At 45.8% G+C, this 19,932-nt stretch overlaps 2 protein-coding genes across 2 annotated transcripts in view; both read right to left on the bottom strand.

The window, feature by feature from the left end:
- The window catches only part of Mroh7 (maestro heat like repeat family member 7), a 44,562-nt gene extending 30,498 nt beyond the window's left edge, over window positions 1-14,064 (bottom strand). The window contains exons 1-6 of the mRNA XM_046450891.2: window positions 14,025-14,064; window positions 12,046-13,203; window positions 3,534-3,607; window positions 2,313-2,396; window positions 1,272-1,351; window positions 883-1,012 (exon numbers count right to left, since the gene is read on the bottom strand). Of these exons, the coding sequence (XP_046306847.1) occupies window positions 883-1,012; window positions 1,272-1,351; window positions 2,313-2,396; window positions 3,534-3,607; window positions 12,046-13,129 (1,452 nt within the window). The 5' untranslated portion in view covers window positions 13,130-13,203; window positions 14,025-14,064. The remainder of the gene's footprint in view (window positions 1-882; window positions 1,013-1,271; window positions 1,352-2,312; window positions 2,397-3,533; window positions 3,608-12,045; window positions 13,204-14,024) is intronic.
- The window catches only part of Acot11 (acyl-CoA thioesterase 11), an 85,689-nt gene continuing 69,317 nt past the window's right edge, over window positions 3,561-19,932 (bottom strand). The window contains exons 16-17 of the mRNA XM_046450889.2: window positions 14,025-14,059; window positions 3,561-3,607 (exon numbers count right to left, since the gene is read on the bottom strand). Coding sequence (XP_046306845.1) covers window positions 14,042-14,059 — 18 coding nt within the window. The 3' untranslated portion in view covers window positions 3,561-3,607; window positions 14,025-14,041. The remainder of the gene's footprint in view (window positions 3,608-14,024; window positions 14,060-19,932) is intronic.

Raw genomic sequence — 19,932 nt, 5'->3', positions numbered from 1 at the left:
TTGCAGTCACTATACGGTCTATCCACAGGCTTCTGCACAGGCTGCTCCCTCTGCCTGAAATACCCTTCCTTCTGCCCCCTCCTTCAGTTCTGAGTTCTCTTTAACCTCAGCTCCAGAATCATGACCCCGACCCTCTCTAGGCCATGTCTCCCATTTCAGGCTCTTTACAGCACCAAGACTTTCCTGTGTGTAGCACTGCCTGCTGGCAGCGATTTTACATTTATTTGAGTGAACCTCTGATAATGTTCCTCCACCCCGAGCACTACTATGAGGTCCCCACACTGAGCCGGGTAAGGAGAGGTACTCAGCTAACACTGGCTGAGGGGGAGGATGGGTGAACACGCCTCACCCTGAGCTGGAATCCCTCTTCCTCAACCTTCCCCCCAACCTGGCTCCCCACTCATCCTGGACTGAAGGTCACTTCCACTACTTCTCCCACGATGACTTCACAGAAGTTTCAAAGATGCTCAAATGAGCCCCTTGAGGTTCTGCTCCTCTAGGTGTCTGCTCCAGCTCCCCAATCTTGCTTCCTTATGGCTCAGTCCTCAGCACCTGCCCCCCAACCCTGGCCACCTCCTCCGGCCATACCAATATCTGCCCACTTCCCTCTCTCAGGGCAGGGCCCAGAAGTGAAGGGCCTCCAGATGGAGAGGCAGCCTTTGCAGTGATTTTATTTACACACCAAATTTATCAAATGCCAACTCAGGCCAAGGGAGGTGAGGTGAGTGACCCAGGCCACATGGCTAAGGCATAGGGTAGAGGCTCCGACCTACTCCCAGAACTGGCCCTTTCTCTTGTCCACTAAGTGTCCAGAGACACAGCTCATTCCAAGACCCCCCACAGTCCTGGGGACACACCTGGGAAGGAGGGCAGGCACCTCACCTGGATGTCCTCTGCTTTGGCCTCGTCTCTCTCCTGCATGGCCTGCACCGAGGGCAGTGAGAACACACTCCGCACACACGTGTTCACCAGCTCTGCCCTCTCCCGCACACCCAGGATGGGCTGGGTGTGGCTGGGAGGAAAAAGGAAGTGAGGCATGGAATGAGGGAGGGGCTGCAGGTGCGGGGCAGGGGTGAGGGCCCCTGGCACAGGCCTGGATGCTGAGGTCTAAGCCACAGGAGGACGAGATGAGGTGGCACCAGGAGAGTGGGTGTGGAGGGCTGACAGCCAGGCAAGGACTGGACCAGGGAGAGGGGGAGGCTCGGAGCAGGGAGGGGCTCAGGGAAGGGCCCAGGAGAGTCAGGCAGAGCCCAGAGGTAGGGTGTGGACACCTCAGTTGGGTCAGGGTCTCCATGGCCTGCCGGCGGACGGAGCTTGAAAGGGAATCCAGCGGCTCATCCTGGATCTGCCTCTGGACAGGGACCACAGAGGGCCAATGAGGACACCTGGTTACAGACCACCAAAGCCAATGCCACCCCTCCTCAAGGGAGCAGGTGCAACAGCCCTTCAGCTTGGGCAGAGTCCCCCACCAGAGGGGTCCAGAGAGCCAGCTCACTGCTCAAACTCTATCCTGAAACTTCAGTTCAAAACCCCAAACACCCCCAGCCCTCACCTGCTGCACCCCACATGGAGAACTCGGTAAAATTGTTCCTGCAGCAGCTTAGTGACAGAAGACTATTTCACCCACAGAGCTGCCCAAGCAAAAAACACTACTCATGGCCCCTGAAAGCTGCTGGTTGGAATCCTCTAAAAGGATCTTCTACTTTTCACTTTTGATGTAGCACCTACATACAGTTCGTGATCAGTGATATCAGATAAATGAAAGTGTGCTGGGGATTGAACCCAGGGCCTCACACATGCTAAACAACCACATGACTCCTGAGCTACACCCTAGTCTCTTCTCTCTCTCTTTTTTCAAGGGACACAAAGCCAAATATAATTTTATAAACTTCAGTGATTAATCTTGCCCAACTCATTCTGGTGGATAACAGAGAAGAGACTGCATTCAGCAATCCTGAAGTTGCCCACCAGGAGGAATTTCTGGGGAAAGAATGATTCAGTGATAACCATTTCCCATGCACAAGGCTCTGCAGGGAAAGCCCACTAGACTATTCTCCCAGAGACACGGGCATTGTGACCCCATCTGCAAAATGAGGAGAGTTGGCTCAGAGAAGAAAAATAACCTGCCCAAGCTCCCTCAGGGTAGGTGGAGGGCAAGTAGAAGGGGAGCCAAGGCTCAAGTCCAGGTGACCTGTCCTTCATCCTATCTTCCTCCCACCCCACCCACCCTCACCCAGTCTCATCAATGGGTGGGCTCAGGAATTCCACCCCTTCCCATCCAGTGCCGCACACCGCTGTGGCCCGCCTCGCACCATCATCTTCTTCATCATGGACTTCTTCTTTCCTTCCCCTTCCAGCAAGTCCTGGCCCTTCGGAATGGCCTTGACGTTCTCAACCTTGGAACAGAACCACAGGGGAAGCCCCAATGAAGCCAGCCCTTGGGGGTGCATAGAGCATCTGCTGACACCCAGCACCTTGAAAAGCCAGTTCCCAGCATCAGCTCAACAGAAATGACAAGCTCCCCCCACCCCTAGGCAGGGGCAGGGAGGACTTGCGGTGGAGTGGGGTGAAAACTGGAGAAAAATCTTGGTAATGGGGATGGGAAGGGTAATCCTGAAGGCCAGCTTTTGGAGATCAGAAATGAGAGGAAAAGACAGGGAGAGACAGAAAAGGTCTCGGCATCCAACCTGAAATTCCCCCAACACTTAGGAACCTTCTAGAACATACCAGTCAAATTAGGGCACTCTGCTGCATGACAGAGGGAACACAGGAACCTACCTCCAAGTAACCTATTGCTTACCCTATCTTAAAGGTGAAGAAGAGAAGCTAGCCATGAAATAAGTAAATAAATTTCAAATAGTAAAGAAAAAAAAGAATGGAGATGGTGGCAGGGTAAAGATGGCCCAGAGTTCTTTTCCACTTCTATCAATGGAAAGGGCAAAGACAAAGAGTCGAGAAGGAGTTCAGGGTGTGAGAAGAGGGAAGGGCAAGAGTAAGGCAGATGACAAGAAGGATGAGGATGACTGTTCCCTAAATACAGGGCCTCGTGCTCCTGTCACCTTCTCCCTGCCCTCACCCACACTGCCTAAGGGCTGGAGCTGGCCAGGCCCGGCCTGGGTGGATCCCCTGACTTCAGACCCCATCCACAAGCTGATCTTGCTCACACTCGAGTGCCACCTTCATGTCCACCAGCTTGTCCATTCTGCCCAACTGGCCCTCACCAGGTCCTGCAAATGCTCTGCTTCCAACGCCTGCTGCGTGGCCCAGACCTAAACTGGGAAATGACTGTGTCCTTAAAAACTTTCATAGCGCACCTGCTAAGGTACCACGCACTGCTCTAAATGCTGAAAATGCTTCTGTAAGACAGACATCTCTGACTTGTGGAAGACTCATTCTAATGGAGGAGATGAACAAGAAACAGGGGTGAAGAGGCACATGTTACATGAGAGGAAGAAACGCCACCAAGGAACAGGAAGCTGGGTGGTGGGGAGGGGTGCCCCAGGAAAGTGGCTAGGAGTGAAGCAGAGGCATACCAGTGCCGGTTTGTTGTCATCTTCTCTGTTCTCTGGCACCTTCCTCAGATTTGAGGTCACTTTATCAAAGATTTCTGCATGTCGCGTTTCCATGAGAAGAGAAGCAGATAGAACATAGGGGGACTCAGGGTGCCAGAGTCCCTTCCCACCCGACACCCCCAACCCTCACTCCCCCAGCAAGCTGAGCCTAAAGTATAAATCAGCTCAGGTCACCTCCCCTCCCTGAAGCCCTTCAGTGGAGCCACATTCCATTAAGCAGGAAGCCATCACCATTGCCAGGGCCCTCCCCCTCCACTTCCCAACTTCATCTCCCACTGCTCTCCCACCCTGGCCTCCTCCAGTCCTGGACAAGTGTACCCCAAGGCCCTGACACAGGTCGTTTCCACTGCCCAGTCACTCCCCTGCCATTCCCCCTTGTCCCTCCTGGGTCCCTTCCTTCTGGTCTTTGCCTGCCACTCCTCAGAGATGCCTCTCCTGACCCTTGGGCCAAATGAGGGCCCACTGGCCCCTCGGTGCGGCCTCCTAGTTACCCAATTTATAAGTGACCACTTATTTGTTTCACTAGGCACCTGCTACTGCTCAGCCCCCAATTCTCTCACTTTTTGCGGGGTGAAGGGCCCCCCTTTTCCCTGGGCTCTTCCGGTGGGTGTTCCAGCGACTGAGTCCCCCAGAACGCTGGAAGCCCCGCCCATCACCCCTTCTTCAGCTAGCGGGGGTGGGGGGGGGGGAGGCCCTGAACCCAAACGTGGCCAAGAAGAGCCCCAGTGATTGCTTCAGGGGCGGGTACTTAGGTGAGCAGGGCTAGTTATGGTCCTTTACTTATGGGTGCTGAGGGGACACTGAAGGTCAGCAGGTCTCTCTCAGAATTCTGAGATCAAGAACCAGAACCTGTGAGAGCTGGAACTCTGGGGCACCTTGGCTGCAACCGCCAGAGGCTGCCAGAGGAAGGCGCCAATGGGGAGAACCGAACGCGGACCTCGCTGGGGCCAAGACCTTGGCTTCCAATCACTCAATCAATCAAGACTTGGCTTCCAACCACTGCCACCAACGGGGCTCCCTGCAGAAACGGCTGATTGCAAGACTTGGGCAGGGGAGCCCAGGATGCGCCTGGGATATCTTGTATCAGAAAACAAGGAAGAAAGCGGGATATTTCAAGAGAACAGGAACACTTACTTGAAGGGTATTCCACTCGCCAAATTAAGGAAATTTCGAATATCAAGAAAAATAGACATTTTAAGATAAAAGTTGAGATTACTATCAGCAGAATTCACCAAAGGAAATTCTAAAGGGTATCCTTCAGGCCAGAGAAAATTAATCCCAAATAGAAGGTCTGAGACAACAATAAATAAAGAAGCAACTGAAGGAGGTTAATATTTGAGTAAATAGAAGAATGTGAACTATATAAAATAAATAAGGTTTATGAATTTAAGAACTTAGAATTAAAATGTCTTACTGCAATAGCATATAAATTGGGGGGAGTGAATTAAATGGGATTAACGTGTTCCTAAATCTTAAACTCTCTGGGAGAAGGATATTTGTATTGGGTAAACTGGACACTTTTATTCAACCTGTACATTAAAGCTTCTCTACAGAATCACTAAAAGAGCACAGAGGTGCTGGGTGGCTCAGTATAGTGTGTGGCTAACATGCTCCAGGCCCTGGGCTCCTCCCCAGAACTGCAAAACAAACTTCTACAAATAAAAGACAGCACAGGATATTACTTCCAACCAAGGAAAGGAGAGAAAGTGAGGAGAAACAACCACCCCAAAGCCAAAAAAGGACAGAAAAAAGAAACAGGATCAGCAGGACAAAGGACACAAGCAGAAGACACACAGACACCCAAGTCATCACTTTACATATGAAAGGACTGGGGCTTGGAAACAGCACTATATAGAGGACACTATATATATGGGTTTAATGGAATCCCAAAGAAAATCCCAGCTGGTTGTCATTCTATTTTACTTTGTGGAATTTGACAAGTTGTTCCTAGAGTTTATATGGAAAAGCAGAGCACTTAAAACAGAGGTTTTGTTGTTGTTGTTGTTGTTGTTTCGTACTGGAGACTGAACCCAGGGGCACTTTACCACTGAGCCACATCCCCAGCCCTTTTTATTTATTTATATTTAGAGACAGGGTCTCACTGAGTTGCTTAGCGCCTTACTAAGTTGCTGAGGCTGGCTTTGAACTTGTGATCCTCCTGCCTCGGCCTCCTGAGCTGCTGGGATCCCAGGTGTGCACCACCGTGCCCAGCCTAGAACAGAGCATCTTCAGGAAGAGCTAAGTTGGAGGACTGTGGTACTAGATATCAAGAGTAACTAAATGTTCTCTCTCACATGTGGAACTAGAGAAAGAAAGGAATAAAAAGGAAGCTCATGAAAACAGAAGAGAGACCACAGAGTAAAACTAAGATGATGGAGCAGAAGGGACAATGGGAGGGCCCAGAAAAGTCCTGGGGAACAAAATCTACAAATTATGCCATGCTCATGTACAAATATACCACAATGAGTCATGCATTTATTTATAATGCACTAATTAATAAAACAACAATAAGAATGGAAGAGAGCCAGTGTGGTGGCCCACGCCTGTAATCCCAGTGGCTCAGGAGGCTGAGGCAGGAGGATCATGAGTTCAAAGCCAGCCTCACCAACAGCAAGGCACTAAGCAACTCAGTGAGACCCTGCCTCTAAATAAAATACAAAATAGGACTGGGGATGTGGCTAAGGGGTCAACTGCCCTGAGTTCAATCATTAGTACCCCCCTCCCCTGCCTCCCCAAAAAAAGAATGGAAAGGTGATCATTAGAACAGAGCCAGTAAATAAATAAATAAATAAATAAAAAGAACAGAGCCAGTAGATTGGGGAGAGGGAGAAGCGAGGGAAATGGAAGGTACTGGGGAATTAGATTGATCAAATTATGCTCTGTGTATGTAAGAATATGGCCCCAGGAAGCCACTAGTATGTAGAATTATAATGTCCATGTAAAAAGAAGTTTAAAAAAAGAGTAACTCTAAAACCCAGTAATTAAGGGAATGGTTAAAGGTACTGCTTGACATGACTGCAGCCATCTTGAGTCATTAGTGACAATACCAAATGTTGGTGAGGATGTGGAACACACTGAACTCTCACATTATGGGAGGGTAAATTAATTCAACCACTGCTATGGTTTGAACACTTGTGTCCCTCCAAATTCATGCTAAAACCTAGTTTCCAATGCATCAGTACAAAGAGGGATGGACTTTAGGAATGTTAGGTCATGAAAGTTCTTCTCTCATGAATGAGATAAAGACACCTTTAAAAAGAGGCCTCAACTAGGTACAGTGCAGCACATCTGTAATCTAGTAATTCAGGAGGATGAGGCAGGAAGATTGCATGTTCAGGGCCAGCCTGGGCAACGTGTCAAGACTCTCAGCAATTTAGTGAGACCCTTTCTCAAAATAAAAATAAAAAAATAAAAAGGTCTGATGGTATAGCTCAGCAGTAAAGCGATCCTGGTTTCAACCCCCAGTACTACAAAAACAAAATAAAAGAGGCTTTACACAGCCTTCAACCTGTTCTTCCCCTTCTACCTTCATGAGAACACAGCATTTGTCCCTTCTGCCATGTGAAGATATTGTAAGAAGGCCTTCACAAAACACCAAATATTGGTACCTTGATCTTGAACTTCTAGCCTCCAGAACTCTGAGAAATAAATTTCTGTTATTTATAAATCACCCAACCTCTGGTATTTTGTTACAGCAGCAAGGACCAAAAGCTATTTGGCGATGTCTACTCAAGCTGTAAATATGCATACACTATGACCCAGAAATTCCACTCTTACATAAAGGTCTCTGCACCAAAAGTCATATACCAAAAGGTTCACAGTGCTGGGAGCAGTGGGGTATGCCTGTAATCCCAGCAGCTCAAGAGGCAGGGGCAGGAGGACAGCAAGTTCAAAGCCAGCCTCAGCAATTTAGCAAGGCCCTAAGTAACTTGGTGAGAAACTCTCTCAAATTTTTTTAAATTACAAAAGGGCTGGCAGGGGGAGTTCAGTGGTAGAACAACTGTGGGTTCAATCCCTTAGCAAGGCATTAAGCAATTCAGTGAGACCTTGTCTGTAAATAAAATACAAAATAGGGCTGGGGATGTGGCTCAGTGGTAAAGTGCCCCTGGATTAAATCCCCAGTACCAAAAAAAAAATAATAATAATAATAATTATATATATATATATATATATATCCCTCCTGAATAGCTGAACAATCTTGAAAGTAAAACAGAGCTAGAGGTCTCACACTCCCTGATTTCAAAACAACATGGTACTAGCACAAGGACAGATGTGAAGACCAACAGATTAGAATAGAGAACCCCAACATAAATGCTCCCTTACAGGGTCAAATGATTTTTGAATAAAATGCTAAGACTTCACTGGGGAAAGGACAGTGTTTTCAATAAATAGTGCTAGGAAAGCTGGACATCCACATGTAGAAGAATGCATTAGGAATATAAGGTCATCATAAATCAAGGAAGACAGCCAGTTGCATTTTGGGTGCCTGGGGATGGGCTTGGGGAAATGGGGAGTTATTGTTTCATGGGAACAGAAGTTCAGTTTAATAAGACGAAGAGAGCTCTGGAGATTGAGGGTAGTGATGGCTACACAAGATTGTACTTAATACTACAGAAATGCACATTTAAAATGGCTAAGATGGGGTCTGGGGTTGTAGCTCAGTGGTAGAGCGTTCGCCTAGCACATGCAAGGCCCTAGGTTCGATCCTCAGCATCACATAAAAATAAATAAATAAATAAAGGTATCGACAACTACAACTAAAAAATATACATTAAAAAAGTAAATAAATGAGGGCTGGGTTGTGGCTCAGTGGTAGAGCGCTTGCCTTGCACACATGAGGCACTGGGTTCAATCCCCAGCACTACATAAAAATAAATGAATAAAATAAAGATATTGTGTCCATCAACAACTAAAAAAAAAAAAACTTTAAAGTAAATAAATGAAATAAAATGGCTAAGATGGTAAATTCTATGCTATGTGTATTTTAACACAGTAAAAAGAAAATTGGGGGAAAATAAACCTTTTTAATTCAAAAAGAAATGAAGTTGAACCAGACAGAGAGATCCATATATACACACACATATATAAACACATGCATACAAGAGTATATTATTGATATTTAAAGTATATTGCAAGCTGGGCTGGTGCCTGTAATCTCAACAACTAGGCAGACTGAGACGGGAGGACCACAAGTTTGAGGCCAGCTGCATCAACTAGCAAGGCCCTAAGCAACTTAGCAAGACCCTGTCTCAAAATAAAAAATAAAAAGGGCTGGGGATGTGGCTCAGTAGTAAAGTGTCCCTGGATTAAATTCCCAGTACCAAAAACCATAATGATGATGATAATGATAATAATAATAATGATGATAATAATATACAATTTGTAGTTATATTTAAAATATATTATAATAGTTATACATAAAATGTATTTAAAATTTATTAACTATATATAGTTAAAATTTAAATATAAATATAGTTTTATTTAAATGTAGCTGGGAGCAGTGGCACACACCTATAATCCCAGTGGCTAAGGAGGTTGAGGCAGGAGGATTGCAAGTTGAAGGCCAGCCTCAGCAACTTAGCAAGACCCCTGTCTCAAAATATAAAATAAAAAGAGCTGGGGGTGTAATTCAAGGTAAAGTGCCCCTGGGTTTGATCCCCAGTATCCCCCCCAAAAAAAGAACAGAATGAAAAGCTAATCCACAGAATTGCACGAAATATTTTCAAGTCATATATCTAATAAGGGAATAATATTCAGAACATGTAAAGAACTACAACTCAACCACACAAACAAACAAATTCAAAAATAGGGAAAGGATTTGAATAGATAGTTTTGCAACAGAAATATACAAATGGCCAAAAAGCACACGGAGGGCTGGGGTTATGGCTCAGTGGTAGAGCGCTCGCCTAGCACATGCGGGGTGCTGGGTTCAATCCTCAGCACCACATTAAAATAAAGGTATAAAAAATTAAAAAAAAAAAAACACATGGAAAGATGTCACTAATCAAAGCCACATTAGTCACTAATCAAAGCCACAGTAAGATATCACTCCACACCCTTTAAGTTGGCTATTGGGGAGTGAGGGAAGAAAAATAAATGTTGGCAAAAACATGAAAAAATGGAAACCTCCTACATTGCTAGTGGAAATTACCAATGGTTTCACAAAAACTAAATCTAGAATAACCAGTAGTTCCACTCCAAGGCATATACCAAGGGGAAATAAAAATGTGCGTCTATACAAAATTTTGTGGTTAAATGTTCATAGTAGCATTACTTAAAATAGCCAAAATATAGAAACAACCCATTTGGTCATTAACAAAATGTGCATGTTCCTACAGGGGAATCTTATTCAGCCATAAAGAGGGATGAAATGGCAATACAGGCTATAACATGAATGAAACTTGAAAGTATTGGGCCAAGTGAAAGAAGCTAATCCCAAAGAACCACATACTGAATAATTCCACTTATATAAAATGCTCAAAATAGGTAAATCTATGCAGACAGAATGTAGATTAGTGACTGTCTAGGGCTGGATATGGGTTGGGTAGGTGATTATATCTAAATGGTATAGGGTTTCTTTTGGGGTGATAAAAATGTTCCAAAACTGATCATGGCCATGGTTGCACAACTCTGTATATAATATAGCTTTTAGATTGTACACCTTAAAGGAGGGAATCAGATTTTACATAGTAAATTATATCTCAATAAAATTGTTTAAAATAAAACCTACTTGAGCCAGGTATTATACATACATGTATTTTCAGCTACTCAGGAGGCTGAGGCAGGAGCATCCCAAGTTCAAAACCAACCTGGCAATTTAGCAAGATTGTCTCAAAATGACAAAAAAGGGCTAAGGAGAGGCTGGGGGTTGTAGCTCAGTGGAAGAGCACTGGCCTTGCATGCATGAGGCCCTGGGTTCAATCCTCAGCACTGTGTAAAAATAAATAAATAAAAATAAAGATATTGTGTCCATCAACAACTAAAAGAAATATTTTTTAAAAATGGACTGAGGATGTAGCTCAGTGCCCCCGAGTTCAATCCCCAGTACTTAAAAAAAAAAATAACTGTCAAAAACAAATTTCCTCTACATTATCAGAATCATCAATATCAAAGAAGAATTGTATTAAAAACCAAAATCTAGGGCTGGGGCTAGGACTCAGCAGTAGTGCACTTGCCTGGCATGTGTGAGGCACTGGGTTCGATTTTCAGCACCACATATAAAAATAAACAAAAAATAAAGGTCGATTATCAACAACTTAAAAAAAAAGGAAACAAGATCTGATTTATGATACCAATTAAAACCATAAAATAGCTAAGTTTAATCCATCAAAGAATGCACTAGACCTAAATTTTCCATATACCTTATAGCAAGGAAAACTTGAATACATAGACAAACCAATAGCATTCTAATAAAAATGCCAATAAATGTTTTTGAGGACCTACACAAATTTATTTTAAAATGTATATGGCATAATGAAGGTCTACTAATTGCTAAGTCAATTTTTTTATACATTTATTTTATTTTTTTTTATGTGGTACTGAAGATTGAACCCAGCGCCTCAGGTGTGCTAGGCGAGCGCTCTACCACTGAGCCACAACCCCAGCTCCCTGCTAAGTCAATTTTCAGGAGGAATTTACTTTTGAGGAGGAATTCTCTCATCTTACCAGATGTGAATATATATTTACAAAGCCATGGTAATTTTTTTTTAAATCACACGGTATTGGTACATAAACAAAAATTGATTAGGAGAAGATGTTTATAGCAGTAGAAACTGATAGAGAATGAATTACAGAACTGCAAATCAGGAAGAAGAACCAGTTCCAGACAGGACTATAGGGTCTTGACCTGGTGGAGACCCTGAAGTCTCAACAGTGGTGAGCTGAGTCTGAGCTACCCGGCCACTGGCCAAACCTTGGCCTGAGGAGTAGGGCCCAAAATTTTTCCACAAAAAGGTGGACATTCTGAACAGAAGGTATAGTTGCTAAATAGACTTAGAATTTGGACAGAATAAAAATATTATATAGTTCTGGGTGTGATGGCGTATGCCTATAATCCCAGCGACTTGGGAGGCTGAGGCGGGAAGATCACAAGTTCAAAGCCAGCCTCAGCAGCTTAGTGTGGGTCAGGCTTTGAGATGAGACTTGGATTGTCTTCGGGGCTGGCGGTGTTATCAGGAACTTGATGAAACCCTGTCTCAAATTTTTTAAAAAGGACTGGGGATGTGACTCAGTAGTAAAAAATGCTCTCTGGTTCAATCCCCAGGATCAAAAAAAAAGGAGGAGGAGAAGAAGAACATCAACTTCTCAGGGAGTTTAAGCAGCTCATTCTAAGTCAAGTGCTAGGTCTCTGTGTGCTATTGCCATTGTGCTATCTGTTGCAGGCTGCTCCCTTCCCCTGTCCTCTCTGCTCCCCCCTCTGCCCTATGAGTCTGAGTACAGTCATCCTTTAGAGCTGTGGCCCTTCCTTACTCACCCTCAGGGAAGCTGTCGTTGACTACATTGTTGCACACCTCGGCCCAGCTGTCCAGAGTCCCCTCCAGGGGCATGGTGCGAATGCTATTGTCCTCAGAATATTCCTGCTGCCTGCTCAATGTCAAGGTGGAGGTGTCACTGATCATGAGGCTGGAGCCCATGCTCAGAGTCTCATTGGAGCCCAGGATCAGAGTCAGGCATGAGGGTGGCGAGAGGGAGGACCTCGGGCCATGGGCAGCAGAATGCATGCTGACACCATCGCTCGAGGCAGAAATCAGGGTCAAGCATGAGGCCTGAGTGACAGTCATGTTCACATCAGGTCTGGGGAGACTATTAGAAGCCACGTTGACGGTCCCCTTTGAACTTGTGCTCCAGGTTGCACCAAAGGATCCTTTGGAAATAGACCCAGCGATGTTACGTGGAGCCAAATTGAGAGTCTCATTTGTGTCTGGGATTGGGGTGCCACCAGAATCTGCATCAGTGTTCAGGTTTAGTGCGCAGATGTTTTTTGAGCCCACATCGAGAAGCTGATTAGAGCCAGGGTCCAGAGTAGTGTTTGAGACTCGAATAAGGGGTGCTTGTGAGCCCGACCGAGAGACACAGTGGCCCAGAACCAGGGCTTCTCTAGAATGGGACCTCATAAATGAGCTCAAATCGGGCCTGGAAGGGTTGGAGTTACTCTGACCCAAATCAAACATCTTGCTCAGAAGGGGCTTGCAGTCCTGCTCAGGATTCAGCCCAGAGTGGTTCCCTGAGCTCAGACAGGTGGCCTCTGCAGGGCCTGGGCTCAGAACAGGGTTTGAGGCTGGACTAAGGGACCCCTGTGGGTCAGGCTTTGAGATGAGACTCGGATTGTCTTCGGGGCTGGCGGTGTTATCAGGAATTAGGTCAGAGGCCTCCTCTGGAACAAGATTCAGAGTTGGATTCAGGTCTGGAACGAGAGGCACTCCAGGACTATGGGGTGGACTCAAGATAGGATCAAAGGCCACATCCATGTTGGGCCCAGCGAGGGTACCAGAATTGAGACTTGGTGTCATCTTTGGGTCTTCATGGAGGACCACACCAGCCATTGGACTCAGGGCCATGTGCAGTCTGGAGGTCTCTCAATGCTACTGCCCCTTCTTTTCAATGGCCAACTGTCGAGCTCCCTGCAGGACCCCTGAGAGAAGACAAAGGCCACTAGGCTGCACTTGTTAAAACTTCCCCTGCCGGCTCACCATTCTTAGAATGAGGGCCTCTTGCTGTGACTTACAAGCACTTGATGGTCCTTGGACCACCTTTCCAGCCCCATCACACCCTGTTCCCCTCCTTGCTCTCTTGGTGGGTAACCCCTTCTCTGACCACAGCCTGCTTCCCCTCAGCTCATGACCCTGAACAAGGGCAGTGCTCTTGGCTTCAAACCTCCCCCTGTCATCCTTTGCCAGTCCCACTATTCCCAGTAAAAATGCATCCCCCTTCATTCCAGCCGCTCACTGGGTAGTCTGGCCCTTACTAGGGTCAAGCTCTGGATGTCTAGAACTGTCTTATCTTGGACTCTGGGGCACTCACAGCTCCTAACACAATGCCAGGCACAAAGGTGCAAGTCTACAATGGACAGACCAGGAACCTCTTCCGCTTTAGGTAGAAAAGGGGGAGGAGCCGAATTCCAGCAGGGTACCTGTGTCAGGGCCATGTAGGTGCACTAGCAAGGATCCCTGAGCCTTGGGGCACTGCAAGCCAGAGACAAGCTCTGAAGTTGCTAGAACTACTCTGCATGTGGTCACAGCACTAATCTCAAAGCCACATTGGCAGAGCCGCCTGTGGCCCTTGACGGCTGGCCTGTTCTGGGTGAGGCTGACTCCGTAGAGAAGAGCACGGGCCGTACCAGAAACAGAACCTGCTCAGTGCAGCAATCTAACCACTGGGTGGACTCCCCAGTCCTCCACCCCCCCCACACACACCCCGGGGCCACGCTCCCTGCAGAATTGTTGGGTCGCTCACCTGCGTACATGGTGTTCTTAAGCAGGTGTGGGCCCCTAGGAGGAGATGCAGAAGGAAATCAAGTCAGGAAAAGAACAGCTTTTTCAACTCCCACAGAGCAGTCTATCGGCCAGGTGGGAACACACATGCGCCACTCCCCACATTGTGTGCACATACACAGACCAAGTCCTCTAGTTCAATACTACTGGTGAAGGTCAAAAGGAGAAAGGTCACTCACCCCATTGGCCCTCTGGGCAGCTAAGACCATCTCTATATTCCTGCCTAAACTCCTTCTGTCATCTTTAGGAAAAGTGCCCTGTCATTAAAAGACCCTCTGCATGTGTCTCTGGGCCCAATTTTTGCCCTCCATATACCCTCTTCCCCTCTCCATTCCACCCTTGCTCGGTTCCTTTGAGTCTTTCCAAAAAAAAAAAAAAACAGTTATGTCTGGACCTCCCAATGGCTGGGTGCTCCTTCTCCACTCCCCTTCCTCAGCTACTGCTTATAGCTTCATCTTTCAAGGCTCAGGGTCTTCTAGATAGGTGAGGGCACCTGTAAGTTCTCAGGACACCTCATTCCCTTCACCTTCCCTGGCACCCAGAATCTGGCTTCCCCACCAGACTAAACTCCCTAAGAGCAGGGACCGTGACCGCCTGGCTCTCTGCCCATATCTAATGTCTAGCATAGCACCTGGCACGCAGTAAATGCTCAGAAAAGTTTGGGTCCATTGTCTGATCCTTCTCTCTCTCCTCCACTTTTGCTAGGTCATTCCATCCCTACTCACACACCAACTTGGTCACCGAATCATTTCCTCCCTCCGCAAATGTGCTGTGCTCTTTATAACTTGGCTTTGGGAAGATCATAGATCTGGATTCACATTGTCTTGAATTCAAACCCCAAGCTCATCCTCTCACTAGCCTGGGTAGATCAGGACAAGAGACTTCTCCCTGCAGGTCCTGTTCTCCTCAGGGGCACAAAGTCCCTGTCTCACCCAGAGGTGATAGTTATCGGGCCTGCCATGGAGCTCATGGCCCGGCCAAGGCCTGACCTAAATGACAGCTGCTCATTTCATTCCTTTGCTGGGCACTGTGGGAAAGAGCTATGACGTCCTCAGTGGCCATTGTTCCCTACAGAGGTTCCTGGGGCACATGCCCCAGGATCAGAAAGTATACACTGCCCCCTAGTACCAGGGCGATTTCACACAGGCATTTTAAATGTGGGCTGCTTGATTCCACAGTCCCTTGCCAAAGCCCTGTACTTAATTTTGTATTCATAATTTTGTCTTCTTTCACTTAAAGAGGATCTTGGATTTTTCCCTGATCTTCCCTCCCATCCATGCACACAGGCACATGCACGTGCACACACACGTCACAGTTATGAAAGAGAGGCATTTTCAACCTGGAAAAATAGGGGTGTGCAGCTAAGAAGCAGTGAGTAGGATTTTGAAAGAACTACCTAGTTAGGGCTGTGGAAAAAGGCACTAGTGTCCTCCTGCACCCCAGCAGATGCTCAGTATCATGTCCCTTGGGCAGAATGCCACAGGTCTCAACCCTGGTTGAACCTCTTCATGAGAAAAGATTGGATCATCCCCACATTCTCAGTCCTTCTCCTCCACCTTGCTACAGGGAAGCCAGTCTTCAGAGCTGCCTGACAGGCCCTGGGGCAGTCCATGGTTTGCCCTCCACCATCAGATACTGTGCATTGAGAGGAGCAGCAGCTGGTGAGGGACTTGTGGGACCCAAGGAAGCTAAGACAGCCACAAGCTGCCTGTGGACCTTAGCCCCAAGTTCTCATGCCCACAGTGGGGAAGGCAGAGCATGGCTATAAAACAGCTCATCCAGTGCAAGAGTGAGAAGCACTGGCTGATGGCCATCCCTCTCCCTGAACTCAACCATCCTCTCCAGACCCTGGGCAGGGGCTGCTAGTGCACTGCCCCCCAGTACCTTAATGGGTAGAATTATCAAAGATCTTCCGGTTCCTCTTTGAGACCAGATTATCAGATATGTGGGCCCAGAATGTGTTGGCCACTTGTGCAAGTATGTTTGTATAAACAGATGTGCACGTGCTCAACATCTGACACTGGGGCACCTCAGATCCAGACAATCCAAACCAGAACTCCCCAGACCCTCCAATTCTCTATTACAAAGAAATGAAATCATCACCCAATGCAGGAACAGTAGGATCCTTGACTACCATGTTTCTCACTTGCTGCATGCAATTTTAGCCACGTTCTGCTCATTCTAGATCCAGAACATTTCTCCATTCCCTCTGCCAGACCCTAGTCCATGTCCCATTGCCTTGGGTTGAATCTTGGAATTGCATCTTGGAATTGCTCACTCAATAGACGCTCCTGTTTGTAGTCCTGCTCCCAACAAATTATTTTCCAAAGTGAACCACAAAAGTCTTCCTTTAAAATTGCATGCATCAGGGCTGGAATTATACCTTAATGGTAGAGCACTTGCTAGCATGCATAAGGCCCAGGGTCCAATCCCTAGCACCACACATACACACATACATAAATCATGCAACAGTGTGGTACTGGCATAAGGATAGACCAATATAATAAAATTGAAAGTCCGGAAATAAACCCATGCATATGAGATCAATTGATTTTGATAAGGGTATAACTATTCAATGGGGAAAGAACAGTCTCTTCAACAGATAGTGATATTGACATGCAAAAGAATAAAGGTGGACTCCTACCTTCTACAAAACTTAACTCAAAATGTATTAAGGACCTAAAAGTAAGAGCTAAAACTATAAGACTCTTGGAAGAAAACACAGGAGTAAATCTTCATGACCTTGGCAATCGCAATGGTTTCTTAGGTATAACACCAAAAGCATAAGCAGCAACAAAAATAGATAAACTGGACTTCATCAAAGGTAAAAATTTGACAGGCACAGGGGTACATGCCTATAACCCAATGACCTAGGTGACCGAAGCAGGAGGATCACAAGTTCAAAGCCAGTCTAAACAAATTAGCAAGATCCCCAGCAACTTAGTGAGACCTGATCTCAAACTAAAAAATAAAAAGGACTTGAGACATAGGTCAATGGTAAAACACCCCTGGATTCAACCCCCAGGACAAAAAAAAAAAAGGTAAAAATATTTGTACATCAAAAGGCGCTGTCCACAAGTGAAAAGACAATCTACACAATGGTAGAAAATGTTAGTAAATTATATAGATGATAAGGGTATAGTATTCAGAATATATAAGGAATTCTTACAATGCAATAACATAAAGACCGACAACCCACTTAAAAATTCGACTAACAGGGCTAAGGATACGGCTCAGTAGCAGAGCTCTGGCTTGCATGTGCAAGGTGCTGTTTCCAATCTCCAGCACTGGAAAAAAAAGAGAGAGACACAGAGATACAGAGAGAGAGAGAGAGACAGAGAGAGACAGAGACAGAGAAAGAAAGCAAGCAAGAGCGATTGAGCAAACAATTTAAATAGCCATTTCTACAGAGATGAACAAATGACTCATATGCACATGAAAATATGTTTAAAATCATGAGTCATTAGAGAAATGCTAATCAAAATGATACGGAACTGGGTGCAATGGTGCATACCTGTAATCCCAGTGATTTAGGAGGCTAAGGCAGGAGGATCACAAGATCAAGATCAGCCCCAGGGGCTGGAGTTGTGGTTCAGTGGGCAGAGTGCTTGCCTAGCGTGCATGAGGCACTGAGTTCGATCCCCGCCACCACATAAAAATATGCGAATAAAATAAAGGTATTAAAAAAAAAAGATCAGCCCCAGCAACTTAGTGAGTCCCTAAGCAACTTAGAAAGACCCTTTCTCAAAATAAAAAATAAAAAGGGATGGGAATGTGGCTCAGTGGTTAAGCACTCTTAAGTTAAATCCCCAGTACCAACAACACCAAAAAAAAAAAAAAAAAAAAGCTATAACGAGATACTATTCCACATCCACTAGGATGGTTATAAATTTTTTAACAGAAAATAACAAGGGGCTGGGGATGTGGCTCAAGCAGTAGCACACTTGCCTGTCATGCGTGCGGCCCGGGTTCGATCCTCAGCACCACATACAAAACAAAAGATGTTGTGTCTGCCGAAAACTGAAAAATAAAAATATTAAAAAAGAAAATAACAAGTGTTGTTGAGGATGTGGAGAAATCAGAACACTCATACATTGCTGGTGGGGTTGTAAATTGGCACAGCCTCTATTAAAAATCAATTTGGTGATTCCTCAAAAAGTTGATCCAAAATTTCCATTCTGAGGTATATAATCAAAAGAATTAAAAATCTGTGTTCCAAATATATACAAGTGTTCATAGCAGCAGCGATATCCACAAAAGCCAAAGGTGGAAATAACCCAAATACCCATCAACTGGGTATTTGAACGGATAAACAAATATGGTATGTACACACAATGGATTATCAGCCATAAGGAGGAATGAATTCCCAATGCAAGCTAAACAGGGATAAGTTTTGAAAACATGCTAAGTGAAAGAAGCCCATCACAAAAGACCACATATTATGTGACTCCATTTGTAGGAAGTATCCAGAATAGTCAAATCTATAGAGACAGAAAGCAGATTCAAGCCTACAGAAAGAACTGCCCTGGAAGGAGAGAGCAGAAGTGACTGCTGAATGGGTGTGGGCTTTCCTTTCCCGAGCGCAGATACATTCTGGAACTAGGCAGTGGCGATGGTTGCGCAACTCTGTTAACACACTGCATGTCACTAATGGTAACTCCTATGCTTTGTGTTGTACTGAAGTGGCACCCCCTTTCTCCACAGAAAAGCCCTCTTCACCATGGCTGATTTTAGACTGTCAGCAAAAGAGTCTCTGCAAAAGAGTCCATTGTAGATAAACTTCCTATTTTCGTGTCACCCTGTTTACTTGGCCACTGGCCGGGAAGATACCAGCACTCCAGGTGCTAGACACCCCCTTACTAGTTTTCACAAACATATCCAGTATAGTACTTTGAAGAAATGTGCAAACAAGGCCTCTGGCCTTGAGCTGGGCTTCACAGAGATGTCTACATTTTTAAGATAAGTTACAATTGGGCTCCATGGTAACAGCTGGCAGGGGGAGGAAAGAAAGGGGAGAAGAAGCTCTCCCCTTCTCAGGTGTTGTCCTTGAAGGGTTAACTTGCACAGAACAGTGAAAGAAAAAGCTGCTTTTATGTGAACTTCTGCAGACTGTGAACTTCTGAGCCCCTCCCCTTACATGCTGGGTATAAAACTCTGAAACTCCCTGAACTGGGGGTTCAGGGGATTAATTGATTACAGCAAAAGCTGTGCCCTCTGAACCTCCCTGCAGCCAAATAAAACTGTTTCTTGCTACCTTCGGTGGGTGCCTTGCCTTGTTTGTCCCTACAACAGTACCACGTTTTAAAAATTGCACATAATAGACAAGAGGGTGTAGAGTCGCTTTCCTCTGCTTCTCCCTTCTAAAGACAACTAAATATTCAGGAAATAGTAAAACAGACAACCATTAAAAACAACAACAACAACAAAAAACTTTAGGGGCTGGGGCTGGGGCTCAGCGGTAGCACACTTGCCTGGCATGTGTGAGGCCCTAGATTCGATTCTCAGAACCACATATAAATAAATAAAATAAAGGTCTATCAACAATTAAAAAAAAAAAAAAACTTTAAAAGCTGAAAAGAATACAGAGGATTGACTTGGAGGATGACACTATGGTGAGTTCCTTGGGGTTTTGTTGTTTTTTTTTTTTTTTTTGTCTCGCATATATCCCAACTGGACACCAGAGAGGTCTGCAACATGGACCTGCCAAGAGCATAAACAGACGTGTTTTTGTTTAAAGTCTCCAGACAAAGAACAAGGAAAGGGGCGTGCACCCCACTGTTCCCCAATCCCTACTCTATCCCTGGAGCAGTGGCAGGCCATGTCAACAGAGCTCCACCCTGTGGCAGGGAACTGACCACACTCCACAGCCC

The sequence above is a fragment of the Marmota monax genome, unplaced genomic scaffold (assembly GCF_021218885.2).
Source record: "Marmota monax isolate L192 unplaced genomic scaffold, Marmota_monax_Labrador192_F-V1.1 WCK01_AAM20220418_F8-fsc00023, whole genome shotgun sequence".
Taxonomy (NCBI): Eukaryota; Metazoa; Chordata; class Mammalia; order Rodentia; family Sciuridae; genus Marmota; species Marmota monax.
The sequence above is the reverse complement of the archived record's forward strand: the minus strand, read 5'-3'. Positions and strand labels throughout refer to the sequence as shown.